General features: G+C 40.5%; 1 protein-coding gene across 1 annotated transcript in view; it reads right to left on the bottom strand.

Annotated features, from left to right (window-relative positions):
- The window catches only part of TRHR (thyrotropin releasing hormone receptor), a 41,994-nt gene extending 30,653 nt beyond the window's left edge, over positions 1-11,341 (bottom strand). The window contains exons 1-2 of the mRNA XM_030863101.2: positions 11,283-11,341; positions 9,859-10,732 (exon numbers count right to left, since the gene is read on the bottom strand). Of these exons, the coding sequence (XP_030718961.1) occupies positions 9,859-10,647 (789 nt within the window). The 5' untranslated portion in view covers positions 10,648-10,732; positions 11,283-11,341. The remainder of the gene's footprint in view (positions 1-9,858; positions 10,733-11,282) is intronic.
- Positions 11,342-17,030: the final 5,689 nt, after the last annotated feature.

Raw genomic sequence — 17,030 nt, 5'->3', positions numbered from 1 at the left:
GCTTTGCTACAACCAGCAGGTCACTTTGCATTCATTTGCCTCCAAATTCTCTTCTACAGTTAGTTCCTACTTCTCAGGATTGTTGTGAAGATATATTGAGTTCGTTCATATAAACTTAATGTGCTTAATGTATTTCTCTCTGGGCACATAGCAGAGCTCAAGAAATATTAATTTGATCTTATGAATATGCTGTTAGATCAGCCTGGAAGATCAATCTCTATTATAACCTCTAAACTTTGTCGTTTTGGGGAATTACCAGTCTGTATTTTTTGCTATTTCATGAATAAGGCGGAGTAAATAATATTTTAACTATAGCATATAATTTAAATGTAGTAAATAAGCATTTTTAAATGCTTACTATGTACTAAGCATTTCCTCACAGCAACCCTATGAGTGGGTATCATTAGTATCCCATGTTACATTTGAGCAAACAAGTATCAAGAAGTAAAATAACGTATTCAAAGTTACAGAGATAGGAAGTAGAATTGAACTTACATTTTTCTGACTCTAGAGCTCATGCTAGACTCTGCCTTCAGGTAGATGTCCAATGTACGGGACCCCTGGCTCTCACTGCAGCCTGAGCTGGGAACTTGAGCTTTTCAGAGAGGTGGGAGGTATGAAGAGTGGGGAGGGCTTTACAGGTGGGAAAAATTACATGAGCAAGGCTGCAAAATCAAATGAGCTTATTATACATGGGAGAATCTGGTGAGACACGCCCGCATCTACGCGGAAGGAGTAAATATAGTTAAGACTGTTCTTCCTCTTGTATTCTGTGCCATGCTTGCTAACACCACTGCCTGCCCAGTCACTCCAGGTGAGAATCTGGGACTCACTTTAGGAACTTCTTTTTCATTTGCCAGATTAGTAGTTAAATTCCACTGATTCAACTCTTGTATGTCCTTCCTAGACTTCTCTACTCTTACGCCCTAATTCAAGTCTTTGCTTTTTGCTCTGATTGCAAAAGCCTCATTTCTGTTTCCCTGGTTATGAGCTGGCTTCATTGTAAAATTTTATGAGTGAAGTTCCCGAAAGTCAAATCCAGTTTGCCACTGTCCTTATTAGAGTTCTTCAGTGGTTCCCTGGTGCCTTAGAACCAGATTTAGTTGCTTTCAGTGGAACATAGGTACTTCCAAGGTCTTACCCTGGGCTCTGCTTGGCTACGTAAATTCTGCTGGTTTCATGTTGGCCTGGAGAACACCTACTCGTTTTTCTAAAGTGAAGTGGCTCTTCTCTGTTGAGGGCCTGCTCTCCAGCCTTATGTATGGTGTTCACTCATTCCTTGTTGCCTCTTCCACGCACTGTGCAACCTAACTTTGTATTTTCCAAGTGTTTTTTTTAAGTTAAAAAAAAATTATAGTTGATGTACAATATTATATAAGTTACAGGTGTACCATATAGTGATTCACAATTTTTAAAGGTTATACTCTATTTATAGTTATTATAAAATATTGTCTCTATTCCCTGTGCTGTAAAATATATCTTTGTAGATTATTTTATACCTAATAGTTCTAACTCTTAATCTCCTAACCCTAACTTTCCCCACTCCCTTTTCCTCTCCCCACTGGTAACCACTAGATTGTTCTCTATATCTGTGAGTCTATGTCTTTTTTGTTATATTCACTGATTTGTTTTACTTTTTAGATTCCACATATAACTGATATCATACAGTATTTATCTTTCTCTGTCTGACATATCACTTAGCATAATACCCTCCAAGTCCATCCATGTTGCTGCAAATTGCAAGATTTCATTCTTTTTTATGGCTGAGTAATATTCCATTGTATATATGAACCACATCTTCTTTATCCATTCAACTGTTGATGGATGCTTAGGTTGCTTCCATATCTTGGCAATTGTAACTAATGCTGCTATGAACATTGAGGTGCATGTATCTTTTCAAATTAGTGTTTTTGTTTTTTCACACCTGTCAGAACGGCTATCATCAAAAAGACCACAAATAACAAATGTTGGTGAGGATGTAGAGAAAAGGAGACCCTTGTGCACTGCTGGTGGGAATGTAAGTTGCTGCAGCCACAGTGGAAAACAGTATGGAGGTTTCTCAAAAAACTAAAAATAGAGCTACCATATGACCTAGCAATTCCACTCCTGGGTATATATCTGAAAAAAACAAAAATACTACCCCAATACTATCACCATTTTTGAATGGTGATCTTTTGTATTTTACAAAAAGTTCCCATAAGACAGTGATTATTATTGGTTTTCTGGAGTAATGCCTGACATGAAATTGGTGCTCAATAATTGTCTATTAAATTAAAGAAACAATGGATGAAAAAAGCCAGAAAAATGATGAAAAGGTCAGATTTTAGAGGGCTTTGAAAGCCAGTCAGAGGAGATTGGGGATGTTTCTTTTTGAAAGAAGATGATGTGTGCAAATTGTTTTAGGAAAATTAGCCACATAGGAGTCCTCGGATAGATTTATTCTCATCTTAATACTTCTGCTCACACTGTTTCCTTCCTTAAGTTGCCATCCTTCTGCATCTCTGTGCATTCAGTCCAATGTAGCTGTCTCATTGGGGAGGATATCTGAAAGGCTCTTTGGAAAGCCAACAGGATTCTGTACAAAAAGTAAATTATGATTTGAGTCCGCCATGTTTCTAAGTCAGTCTGTTCTGTCTGGAAGAGGGAAATCTTGCTCAAAAGTCTTATCTAGTAACAAACTCACTATCACACTAGCTGGTTGCTAGTTTTTCTGTTTTGGAATTCAAAAGACATTCAATAAAAGACAATAAATTTTAATTAAAATCAGTGAAGGATATGGAATAAATAAACAATAATTTTTCAGGGAGCAAAATAGAGTGTTGGAATTGACTTAGCTCCAAAGTATTTGTGTATGTACTCTTTTACACTTTCATTTATTATGTATGATACACACACAGAGAGAAGTGTACTGATCAGTATTTAACAACTGGCTCTCCACAAAAAAAGGGAGGGGCCCTGAAATGTCATATTTGCTGATTTCTGCAGTGTTAGTACTCCAACCATGACCAATTTTAAGCAACTAGTGTGATGTCACTGAACATAGATTTGGGAAGAAATGCTAGCCACCTGCTGTATTGCAAAGCCTGTACTCTTTGGCTGCAACACACGACTATCTATAAACTCTTCTGGGAGCCTGTGACATGCCAAATTCAGTGCTGAGGGCACTAGGGATACAGGCCCTATTCTTACAGTTGTTAGTGGCAATGGGAAGACCAACAGGTAACAATTATGATACATAAGAATTACTAAACCAGAAGTATATGCAATGTACTGTGGACACATAGGTAGAATACCTAACACACATGGTTATAGCTAGGCATCCAGTTACATAGATCTGCCTGAGACATTCAGGGAAGGCTTGATGGGATGCATGGGGGGCACCGTTTGATCTGAGACTTGGATGATAACTGAGAGTTTGCCAGATGAAAGGTATTCTGGCTGAGAGAACATAGCAAGTTCAGAGAACTACAAATAATTCAGTATCACCGGAGCATAAAGTCTGAGTTAGGAAAGCCATAAGTGATGAAGCTAAAAACATATAAAGGAGCCAGGATCTTACTTGTTATGCTAAGATGTTTAAACTCTAGGCCTCCGGGAACTTTAAAGCATTTTAATAACATATCTGTTTGTTAGAGAAACCCCCTAGTGAGAAATGTGCAGAATGATGTGGGGGGACAGAGGAATGGGAGTCAGAGAGGCTTGGTGAGGTGTGTCCTGAAATAGAGCAGGTGAGAAATAGTGAACTAGGACAATGGTAGTGTGACGGAGTAGGTCAAATAATGAGTTATCAGCTAGAGTCACTAGCACTTGACTATTACTTGGATTTGGGGTGAGTCTATAGGACAGAAAAGAACTTAGAAGGACTCCTAGATTTGTGGCTTGGGAATCTAAAATAGGAAAGAAAAAAAGAGGTAGGGGTTTACAAAGGAAAAAAGAATGGATTTAGTTTTAGACATATTGGATTTGATGTAATTACACGATGTCCAAAACTCAATTAGGCGTAGGGGTCAGGAAGATGTCTTTGCTAGAGCTGTGTACTAGACTTTCATAGTTGGGAGCTGTAATCATGGGTGTGGGTCTAAGTAGGTAGAGTGACAAAGGTCAGGCATGGGGAGGAGAGATGGGAGTTAGATATAGCAGGACCACAATCTGGTTCAGGCTTCCCTCAGTAGACAGTTCACTTTCATTGCCCCACTTCAATGATACTAGACTACTCTCTCCTTGAACGTGTCCAGTCCCTCCCCTATCTATTCCTCTCTTTCTGTTGAACTTTCTTCCTTTTCTCTCTGTCTCCTTATTGCTGCTTTTAGACATTCTGCCCATCTTTACAGGCCCAGATCAATGCCATGTTCTCCACAGAGCTTTCCTCCATTCTCCGCCATTTTGCTTTTCCCCTCATGGAGGCTTCGTTCTCTATTGTAGAACATAATGGTCTGCTCAGGATTATTTGTGTACATGGCCAATAGTGAGCCCCTTGAAGATGAAGAGTGTGTCTTTCTATATCCCAGTAGCGCCCCCACCTAGGACAGCACTTGGTGCTTTTAGGGTTGTGAGTGAATGTTTCATTAAGTTGAGGAGGACAGTGAATATAAAGTGACCTACTGCAAAATTCTGCTTGATGTTGACCTAGCTCTAGCTTTTTACCTTTCACCCTTCCCCCAACTCATAAAAAAAGTAAAGGAGACTAAGAACATGGTAACAGCCCAGACTTAATCTGTCTGGAACTTGGAATATCTGCAATTTGAAGAATTCACAAGAGGCTACGTAAAGAAATATACTTTGTCATTTTCAAGGTTAGCTGATTTTAAGGTGTTTTTTGGTGTGTGGTAAAATCAAGAATTCTGTACGAGTGCAGGTTTTTCCTTTTTGTAGGCATACAGGAAAATTTATATTCCTTTACTGGTGAAATTATGTCTCAAAGCTGCAGGCGTAAAATTGGGAATACACAATGTGCGCTCATCTAACCACAGGACACAAAACATGTAACTGCAGGGCACTTTCACTGAGGCAATTTATGACATACGTAGTTTTTCCTTATATAGGATGTGAATTGGAAAATGGAAAACTTTTCTTTAATAATAAAATAAGATTGCACACTTAGATAACTCTGTGCTAAGTTACAAAAATTGCACTTTTTTCCCATCTAAGAGATCTTTATACTATTAAGGATATAGTTGAACCCAGAAAAATGGAACAAATAAAACAATTAAAAATGAAAGGTGGACCTGTGAAAACAGTACAAAAACAGTCCCAGTAAACTTGAGGAACCTCTGATTTAGGCCTAATGCTGGAGAGTTTAGTATCATTAATACACTCTTTTTTGTTGTTTTTTGCCGCACCTGCGGCAGAATTCTTAATTTTCCATGAGCACATCCTACTCGGTTTACTCAGAGTCAGAGTCAGGAGGCTGCCTAGGGGAATGGAAGTCACTGAGAAGTAAAGGACTGATGGAAGGGTGGCTGATGGTACAGGAGGGAGGAGAGACAAAAAAAAAACCCCACAAATTTTGTCTGATGCATCTCATCTGATTTGAGTAACTCCATGAGGAATTGTATCATTTTATTAATGAGAAAACTGCGGCTGAGAAAAACTGACTCACAATCTTATCCATTTTCTTTTACTCTGTGCTATCCTTGAGAAGATTAATTTCACATTTTGTGTAAAAACAGCATATAAAATTATATATCTGTATATTGACTATAATGATATAAAAAAGATCAAGTGAAAATATGAAAATAAATATGACTAAATGCTAATAAATTGTGGGTTTTGCGAGATGGGGGTAAAGGATGCCTTTTTTCTTATTCCTAGTTTTCTGTGTTTTCCATAATACATGACTGCTTTTCTATCATCAGCAGCAATAACAGCAACAAAAGGCATATATTGCTTTAAAAGGAAAGCTGCCTTTGTCTCTTGGGCTACCAACATTCCTCTAGGAAGGTAGAAGTCTTTTAAGAAATTTATGTAAACAAAGACTGTTTGGCATTTCAAAGGTTTTTTAAGCCAAACAAAATCCATAATGAAAATTTTGCCATAAACTTTTGGAGTTGCTACTTGGACTATGTTGCACAGTTTCCCACCAGATATACTATAAAAAACAAACAAAAAAGTGTGTTAGTGTGACTCAACTGAAAATGAAACTGATAGCCTGATCTGTAAAATATTCTGCATACCCCGTATCCTATGGAAATAATATATTTGAATTGAATGTGTTTATCCATAGTGTAGTCCTTTACCAAGATATTTCTGTGTCTCCAAAATACTGAAAGATCCAATCAATTCCTTTGATACATGCAGTCAATGATAAAGATATTTTATCTACACAATGCTGAACACCTAAACTGACTGAACAGAGAGAGATCTTTTGGAAGTGTAGAGCTGAAATGGGAAAAATGTGACCATTTAAACCATGTCTCCATTATCATCACAGCCAATTGTAAAGCAAAAATTTCGTCAATCAGATAATTCTTTTGTCTACACAATTCCAAGCCATTATTCTGAGTAATTTGTTTCATTGAATTTACCAAATATTTAGTTGGTTTCCTAAAACATAATTGAATCTGAATAATAGGAAGAAAAAAGATTCTGGTCTGAATTTTCTGCAGAGGGGATATAAGTTAAAAGCAAACAAATGAACGAACAAAAACCCCACACTTGTCCCTTACATATAAATACTCTCTTATTTCTTCTTAAAAAGTAGTTCTTTTAGGCTATGCACATTTGACTTTCATTACTTGGTTAGAAAGACCTGGTCCAGACAGAATATTTATTAAAATGTACATTAAAATTGCCTGAAAGAAAAAACATGCAGAGAAAATATTAGAATAATAGTCCTTGGGTTATAGGAGGTGGAATTAGAACCTTTGGAAGGTTTAAGAAAAGAACCGTTTCAGAAGAGAAGAGCCAGATCAAAGGGTCACTGATTCTGGACAAAACTGACTCCCCTTCATGGCTCTCATTCCATTCATTGGAGGCACTACTGTTCTTCCAGACTCGGAACCCTGAAGCCACATTGAATTGTTCCCTCTTCATCCTTTGTATCTGATATGTTCACATCTCACCCTCTCTTTCTTTGAAAGCTCTCTCTGGTTCACACCTTACTTTACATTCTCCTGATAGAGAGTCGTACTACTTCATGCCTGAATTACTACCAACAACTTCCAAAGTGGTCCCTCTGCCACAAGTCTCTCAGCCTCCAATCCTGCCTGGTCCACAGCTGTCAGATTTATTGTCCCCAAACATCACTTTCCTCATTGCTGCCGCCTGCTCATCACTCACTTTCTTCATTGTCCCTGCACTAAGTTCAAACTCCTTGCTCTGCCTGATAGCAGGGACTCTCTACAGCCCTTTCCCCTCATTCTCCTTCTCTCTCTCTCTCTCTCTCTCACACACACACCCACACACACACATCAATCCAATCTTACTTTTTGCTGTTCCCCAAAGACTTCATTTTAGTCAACCAAATCACTACATACTATAAAAATCCCCTTCCTGACCCCTTCTCCAAATCCATACCATTCTCATCCCAGCCATGTCCTCTCTGTGTAAAGTGCTGTCCCTCTTGACTTTTACTTTCCAAATTATCCTCATCCTTCCAGAGCCTTCTAAAATGCCACCTCTTCCATGAAGGCTTCTCTGATCCCTCTAGACCCACAATTTCCTTTCTTTTCTCTGAACCCTCCTCCTATCTATAATCAAGACTGAATTACATGACATATTACTTCAATACACTTCTTTTGATTTATATGGCATCCCTTGTTACTCAAGGAGGGTGTTATTGACATTTGTAACAGGGAACTTCATTGTGCAGGGCTGTCTAGCACATTTCAGGTCATTTGGCATCCCAGGCTCCTGATGCTAAGTGACAGGGACGTTATTGTGACAACCCCAAATGCTCTGAATACAATTCCAAATGCCCTAATTATTAAAAAGTTCCTTGGAGAAGTTGCTATATCATATACACACCTGCTCAACAAACGATCTTTGTTTAAATGGTGAATGCATATTTTAAAGAATAAATATTTCCCTTACAGTTGCCAACATATTAAAAAAACTCAGAATGACACTAATTAAACATTCAGATGAACCAACACTCTATTTTAGGTGTTTTTCATAAGGTATTTCATTAAACCCTCACACCAGCCCTGGTTGTTATTTATCCTTATCTTTAAAGATGAGGAAACTGAGGCTCAGAGAGTTCTGCTTACCCAAGGTCACACATCCAAGCTTGATTAGAGCCCTGGCCTTTTAAAGCCCAGGGTGTTTGGACTCAAATCTTTGGCTTTTTCTCTTACCACTCAGCCTCTATAAGGGCAGCCTATTTGTAACAGCTTTGAAATAAGAGTGTGAACGTGTAACACAATTAGCAATTTGAAGCACATTATTAATGCTGATAGGTGCTAATGACTATAATTGAAAGGGAAGATATTAGACCAGACAAACAATTTTTTAGAATTTAAAACAAGGATCTAAATTAGAGTCTAATGAATGAATCTAGTCCTTGACCTTCTTTGCTACAGACATTACCCCATGTTTAGTCTCTAACTGAGAGGTACGTATTCTTTACTCTCTTATTGTATTCTTTACTCTCTTAATGTTTGTCTTGGCAGATGGCCAACAGATCTCTCTAAGTTTCCCTTAATCAAGTTTTGGGTAATAGATGCCCAATACAAGGCCCAGTAAATATGCCTTGCATTAGGTAGTACTGCTAGACTCGAACAACAGAAATCTAAGAGCTGGCAATAGTTGCTCAACTCTTCCCTAGTTGCTCAAGTCTTTTCTATCACCTGGGCATCTTTAATACTAAATGTTATATAAATCAAGTATCATGGTATCATTTAAAATGTTGTATATATTTCTTTCTAGTGACAGTTCCTTATTCACTTCATGCATGTCTAACACACCTACATTTATTAGTAACTTATTTCACTATGTGCCCAATGTCCAATTACAGTTCTTCATATTTCAGCTGATCTAGAGTTTAGGAAGTGATAGTGTGGATGATTCATGTGCTTACTTTAAAAAGTACACTCATGGGCTTCCCTGGTGGCGCAGTGGTTAAGAATCTGCCTGCCGATGCAGGGGACACGGGTTCGTGCACCGGTCCGGGAGGATCCCACATGCCGCGGAGCGGCCAGGCCCATGAGCCAGGGCCACTGAGCCTGCGCGTCCGAAGCCTGTGCTCCGCAACGGGAGAGGCCACAACAGTGAGAGGCAAAGGCTAAGACCAAGCTCAATTTGTTGCAAATAATATTGAATTTTTTTTAAATGGAAGTCCTGGTGTTAGCCTTTTATTAGAACATTTCCTGAGCAAAGTGCATTTTGAACTGCTACATGCTGGGACACTTTGTAGGGAGGTGGAAGAGAAGGTAATAGAATCTTTCTCCACTAAGACTAAAAAAAAGGAAAAAGTCAGTAACCCCTCTCAGTTTCATTACTGTTTTGACTCATCTTTTCTCAAACTATCTTGTCAAATATTTGTCAGACAATAGAATTCTTAAAAATATCCAGCTGCTCCCTATAGAAGCCAGAAATGGTCTAAATATTTTGATAACATTTCCCAGAGAGGCGCAAACATTTTAAAGGTGGAATTCTAGGGTTTTTGTTATATCTCCTTATATCCTAATAGCACGTGAACTGGTATCTGCTGATGTGCTATCAACATTTTCCCATCTATTTTTAGATTTTCAGTTGTTTTAGAGGTGGATTTAATATGTAAAGCAGAAGCTTACACTGTGACACATTTGCATGATTGTGTTTTAGTTTTACCATTAGCTAAGTAGGGCAAAGTTGATCCCATCTCACAGGGAACTCTCTCCCACATTTCCTCTGTGGACTTGGAGGTTCAGATTTGCTTACCTGCTTCCTTGAAGATACTGTGCTGTTGAAATATCTACTAGAGGTCTTTGAATTCAAATTCTTGGTCTGATGGGTTGAGTCATTTTTCCATGTCTTAGAGTTTTCTTTAGGATCTGAAGGAATGGGATTTAAGAAGAGGATCCTAGCTATGAATCCATAGAGGACAGTGGCCAGGATCATTGGAACAACATAAAAGACACCAAAGTCCATTAGGTAAATAGGTGAGTAGTAATTCCTGGAGATCTTGTAGCCACAGGACACCACAATAGCATCTTTATAGGTGCTAATATTGAGATCCAGCAAGAAGAACCACAGCATACAGTAAATGGATGTGAAAGCCCAGACAAAGATGATGATCTTTTTGGCTCTGGAAAATGTGCAGAGAAACTGGGCTTTGATGGGGTGACAGATTGCTATGTACCTCTCAATGGTAAATGCTGTGATTGAACAAGAGGATGCATTAATGCCCAAGTACTGGAGGTAAGTGATGCAGAGGCATCCAACGTAGCCATAAACCCAGGAACCATAGATACTGTCCGTTATGTTGGGGAGGCCTGCGGCCACCAGGACCATGAGATCAGCTACTGCTAGACTCACCAGGTAGCAGTTTGTGGGCGTCCTCATGTGCTTGGTTCTCATGACCACCAGGACTACCATGATGTTGCCCACGATGCCCAGACCACAAATAATGAGCACAAGTAAGATGGTGACCACTTGGTATTCTAGGGCCACCATGGCTCGAGGCTGAAGCTGGGTTTGGTTCAGTTCACTTACTGTCTCGTTTTCCATCTTTAGTGGCTTGAGGTTTCTCTGAAACACTTCTCAACACATCTTCTTGCCAGTGCCCTGCCTTTATCACAGTGGTTCTCTCCCCCTGTGAAGAATTACAATTCATATTCATTCACAGCATCACCAATTCTGATCAAGTCACAGTCACTTACAGGTAATTCTCCTCTCCTTTCACCTCCCATTTTTCCGCAGTAATAGGGCTCATATGTACTCCCTGAAACTCCTTTTATTGCAACTCTAGTGTAGGATGGAATAACTGTTTTGACTACCTTACCATAAGAGGGACCGGTTTTTTTCTTAATGGAGAAAAATGCTCAAGAAAAGAGACACAGAAAATGCTCCTTGTTTTGAAAGAGTGCTCAATGGAAAAAAAAAAAAGAAACAATATCTGCTACCTGAAAAATAAATACAAAGGCATCTCTCAGATGCTTGGGAAAAGTACAATGGAGAAGAAAAAGATACGAGGGGGGAAAAAGCCAAGAGGCTCAATGATCAAGCTTGACAGAAAATGAGCATCTGCCTCCTCTGCTCTCAAAGGGTGAGATCCCTTTGCTACAAAATAGCAAGCCTTTGAACCTACCTCTCCCCATGCCCTCTGCCCTGCAGACCCAACAGAGAACAATTTCTTCTCTTACCTTTTCCTCTGTAGCGTTGCCTGCTTTTTCCAGGTAGATGAGGCAGTATTAAGCGTGAGTTTCCAACGCTGCAGAAAACCTCGTCTACTTTGTTTGACAGGGAGACTACTTAGCAGTGCTCTGTCTTCAGAACTGCGGTTCTTCTAAACCCTTGCAGCCTTTCCAACTGATGACAGACCATACAGCCGCAGCAGAAGCAGCAGCAGAAGCAGCAGCAGAGAGCCTGTCAAATCGTAGATCGTCCCCTAATGAGAACATGCTCGCTCTCTGTCTCCCCCCGCCCCCCTCCCACACACGCGCAAACACACACACTCACAATGGCAAATGCCAGTCAGTCCTCACTGATTCATAATCTTCTCCCCTTGAAGGATTTACTTTTAAATGTGCTAGTGATACAGTTCTAATCTGGAAGGCTGAAATCACCAGCAAGGGGTCCAGAGGCAGCTGGTCTTATAGTTGTTTAGAGTCTAGGTTCTACAGCAACTCCAGTACCTGAGGCAGCCCTGAAATATATTTACACTCCCTGTTTGATAGGACTTGGGGGCGGCAAATCCTTCTCAGTCCAAACACAGCCCTTGAAGCTTGAGATATGTGACTGAGCTGAAATCAACTTCTTTCCCTGCTAGGGAAACCCTTAGACTATTTCTCCAGTGAACCAGTGAAACTGACTCCCTCCTCTCATATTATATGAATGGAAAATGAGTTGAAATGGATTTTAAACCATTTCAGCTGCAATCTTCTGAGGCTTATGAAGATTATTTTTTAAAAACCTGTTGGAGCTAAGAACATCAATTTAAACCCACATATGATCTGTGGACTTTGTTTTTCACCTCTGGCTCTGCGTCACTTACTAGGATCTCTCTAACTGCTCTGGACGCCTCTCCCCTCTTCACCCACCCTGTGGACTGCCAACCAACATGTAGCCCCCAGCAATGTTTTGTGTCAATTTATCTCTAGGTGGAAATCTAAACCAGGGCCACTCTGGTAACCGCCTCTGAAACAAAACTTTATAAACAATCTTTTTTAGGAAAGTGTACTTCGGCTTGATTTTTATTTCTCTGAAGTAGCCCATGGGCAAACCTTTATACTTTTTAATGGGATCTCAGAAAATATGTCTTTCTTCTCCAGGCACCAACTGAATACACCAAATGTTAATGTTTGTCTGCTTTTATTTCAGACTGACAACGAATAACAGCCCTTAACTTAATGCCCTATAGAGTGAATAGGTTGATTCTCTACTCTAAGAAGTTTAGATGTTCTTTTTTCTAGAAGATGTCAATGGAAGAATAGATTCGGTGTAGACAGGACCATGAAGGAATCAGAGTCACATTCAAGGCTAGGTAACAATGGGATGAAGGCGAAGCTTGGATCGTATTGAGTGAATTCCACCCTCTGAACCATCGAGGGCTCCTTGAGTATCTACTTCTCCTTCTAAATCAACCAGAGTTACAAATTAATGACCCATGACTCAGATTCAGGCTTCAGAAATGTACTGTTTGGCCTGCACAATGTAGGCTCAAAGGTAGACTATCGTCTGTCTACCTTTCAATATTGAGAGATTGTATAGTAAATCTGGATTTCTGCCTCTCATAAACATGGAAAGATCTGGCAACCAAGAGTCCATATTCCTGCTAGAAATAATCATCTGAAGCTGAGTAGTGGTTGTGAGTAGCAGTCTGTGGGGGGACAGGATGTGTCCTCTCCTCTTTTCCTCCCTCTTTTCTGTCACACAGGCCAGCTTCACTCAGTAATCCTGCACACCTGGCCTCTGTGAGTCTTGACTCTTGTATCACATGCAGTTCCTGAGAGAGACAGTGGAGGGTACCAGCCAAATACAAACTCTTTTACCCTGAATAGGATTTCTGCCCACCTTCTAGTTTGTTCCCTCAACTGGTTTAGCAGATTGGGTGTCAGCTTTACTCCTCTCCCTGCCCTAGAGGACAGAGATTACTCTGAACACCTTGTTTCTGGTCGAGTCCTCTGCATTTTGGAATGAAAAGTGCTTTCTAAGGTGAAAGCATTGCCTTCCTACCCCATCCCAACCCCACCACCTCCAATCTGAAAGGCATCTTCAAAAGTCACACTTCATAAAGCACATCTTCCCCTCTCATTATCCCCAGGATTTTCGTCAGCTTTCAGGCCTTCTGAAGAGACCTTATTTTAAGTCTTGGGTAGTAAACATGAGGGGAGAGAACATCTACAGTGCTACCTGCCCTGGCAATTCCACCTCCCCCCAAATCTTAGCACATTCTTCATCATTTCTATGTAAGGACACCATTCTGAGTCTTCAGTTTCGTTGCCTTGGGGCTGGGAAACCATTTCTCCAGGCTTCTTCTCCCCTCCCCTGCCCCCCTTAGGAACAGGATTGGCCTCAGCTTCTGGGCCTATCTGCTGCCTTCCTTCTACTTCCTATTAGCTCTTCTGCTTTCCTTTGAGCTCTGTTGGGCTTAGGGAATCTTAGTTTTTATTTCCCAGCTCTTCAGTTTTTTCTTGTGATTTTTTTTTTTTTGCTTCTGAGAGAGCATTTGCCTTTTTTCCCCTTTCTTCCTCTCCCAACATAACAATTGTGGTAACAGAATGCGACTGCTGATTTACTGCTGCAGACTGCTGCAGTCTTCATTCTTTTAGCACTTAATTGTTAAGCTCTCCCTATGTACCAGGCATCTAGTATATAACATTTTGTTTTTACCTTCAGATAGGTCATGGTGTATTGGGAGAAGCAGACTTATGAACAGTTACAAATATGCATAGATATGTTGAGAGGGCTTAGGTTGTGAAGGGGAAAGCATTTGTGGGCAGTAGGCACAACAGACGGAGGGGCCAGTGAGGGCTTCCGCGGCAAGGTCACATCTGAGAACAGTCTTGAAGAAAAGTATCGTTTCTTTTTGAAGGGTGGGATGAGTGAAGATATTCTGACTGGAGGAGATAGAATATATAAGGCCCAGCTGTGTAAAGTGGCAAGGATTGTGGGGGTAATTTTCTGGTTCTGCTTTGGCTGTGAGGCGTATGAGCTGGTGACCGCGAGGCAGCTTTCAGAGTAATGAGCGCTCCTTTCTGCTCTGGCTCCTCCTTCCCTCCCCTTTAGCTAGTTCTTTCCTCTCTAGAGAGTACAAACTTCTGCTTTCACCATCCCAGACTTGCCTGTCCCTTATGGTCCTGTCTGTTTTCAAGCTAATTTATGCTCTTTGCAAAATTATATTTTCAAAGTAACTGTGATTTCATAAGGTAGGTTTTTTATTTGTAAAACTCAATCAGATAATATCTAATAAATGCTCCCTAAGTGTAAAGAGCTGCACAGAAATGGACCTAGAGTCTGTCATACAGAGTGAAGTAGGTCAGAAAGAGAAAAACAAATACCGTATGCTAACACATATATATGGAATCTAAGAAAAAAAAAATGTCATGAAGAACCTAGGGGTAAGACGGGAATAAAGACACAGACCTACTAGAGAATAGACTTGAGGATATGGGGAGGGGGCAGGGTAAGCAGTGACAAAGCGAGAGAGAGGCATGGACTTATATACACTACCAAACGTAAGGTAGCTAGCTAGTGGGAAGCAGCCGCATAGCACAGGGAGATCAGCTTGGTGCTTTGTGACCACCTAGAGGGGTGGGATAGGGAGGGTGGGAGGGAGACGCAAGAGGGAGGGGAAATGGGGTTATATGTGTATGTGTAGCTGATTCACTTTGTTATAAAGCAGAAACTAACACACCATTGTAAAGCAATTATATCCCAATAAAGATGTTAAAAAAAAAACAAATAGTGTACAACTAGATTACACTTTACATTTTGGGTTGAGATTTTTTTTTCTCACCATAATATCTTGAATTCTAACCAACTGTGACTTCTATATCTTTTGAGTAATTCCGACTAGAGAGAAATGCATCCTTTGAAAATAGTTCAGTGGCGTCTGTTTTGAAAAAAGGTTGCTAAGTCATGGTTATAGCATGTAGATGGTGCACGAACTTCTCACTGCCCACTTTCAGTTTTGCTCCATTTCCTCTGCCCTTTAGCCAGGCCTTCTCAGTCGTGTGCCACTTGGCTAGCATCAATAAGAATGAGCATCACACTTACAGGCTCCTTTGTAAGAACGCCCTTGGACTCCAAGCTGGGACTCTTTTTTTTTTTTTTTGGCGGGGCCTCAGACTTGACCCTCAAGCTTCGGGAAAGATTTAGCACTTCTGCTTCCCACTCTTGGCATTCCCACCCAGAGAGCTTGCTCTTGGTATCTGGCTTTCCCTTTCTTAGTTACCCCAGGAAATCATCTGCTTGGCCAAGTCTCTGTCCCTGAGACACCGTGGCTGACATGATTTTACACAAGAGGAATTCTACAAGAATTCTACATAAGAGGAATTCAGGAAAGCCCTACCCTGGTCTCTGAAGGTGATCTTAGCTGTCTAGGTAGTAGCTGGCTATCAGCTGGTTGTCATGAACCCTTTAGTAGAAAGATGATTATTTATGCTATCAGCATTTCTCAAACGTTAGCGTGCATCTGGATCTCCAGGAGAGCTTGTTAAAACCGTCCCCAAATTGCTGTTTCAGTAGCCCTAGGGTGGGACCTGAGTATACGCATTTCTCATAAACTCCAGGTGATGCTGACGCTGCTTGTCTGTGGACCACACTTCGAACAACCTTGTACTATATGATCTAGCTCAGCGGTTCTGGTGTGGGAGGTGGGAGCAATGATGAATCAGAATCACCTAGAGAAAGTTTTAAAAATTTACCTATCAGTTTAGCCCTCCTAAGTATTTTGGGTTTTGGTATATGTCCTCAGATTGGACTAGGACCTGAGAAAGAGAGTGGGGCTCTGGACAAAAGCAATTGACTTGCTCTCCTCGGTATCTATCACTCTTTTTCATCTCTACTATCATACCTGGAGCTTGGCTTGGCAGGTGGGGGATTGCTGCGAAAGAGAATATCTATGGTACTGTGGTCAAGTGGCACTGGGGTCAGAGATACTGTAGAGCATCCAGCTAGGTCAGCGGTTTGCAGGACCCAGACCATGGTCAGGAGAGGGCAAAATTTAAGGGGGTGCCCAAAACCTCAGTAATTTATACCATCAATATTTTAATGCAATATTTTTTAAATTAAAGTTTATGCAAAAAAGTCTATGATGAATACAATATCAACTTTTTAAATAAAGACAGCATCAATATTATGAATTTTCCCTTTCCGTCCCTTGTTGAATTTCAGAATCGTCTGGGGAGTTTTAAAAAATATAGATAGTTAGGTCCCTTTCCCAGATATTCTTATTTAATTAGTCAGGAAGTGAAGCCTAACCTTTGGTATGTACAGTGATGATTAAGAACCACTGAGCTACACCAACCAATGTTGGTCTCTGGAGGTGAGGGAGTGGTGGTATGTGGGCATCCAGGCTGCGGGAGGGCCAGGGAGGTGAGTAAACTAGGTGCGGGTAACCCACCCAGATTTGGAAAGGTGACAACAGAAAATGTTGGCAACAGAACACTAGCACAGACTCTGGTTCCTGAGAAAAATTATATAACTATACAGGTTTCTAGATTTAGAAGAGCAGAGTGAGGTACAGCCTATCGAGTTGAGATTCTGACACAGAAACCACAGAAGACTGGGTCACTGGAACTGGGATAGAAGGTTTGGGTTCTGGAAGTAGTAAACAAAGTCAACTCAGGATTTGATGCTAAGTCACCTAGATACTGAACTAAGTATCCTTCAAAATTTCCCTGTTCAGATGTAAGCTTGGTCACAGAGCTTTGAGTAAAAGAAAGCAT

This window comes from Globicephala melas, chromosome 17, assembly GCF_963455315.2.
Source record: "Globicephala melas chromosome 17, mGloMel1.2, whole genome shotgun sequence".
NCBI lineage: Eukaryota > Metazoa > Chordata > Mammalia > Artiodactyla > Delphinidae > Globicephala > Globicephala melas.
This window is presented reverse-complemented; position numbering and strand designations above follow the sequence as displayed.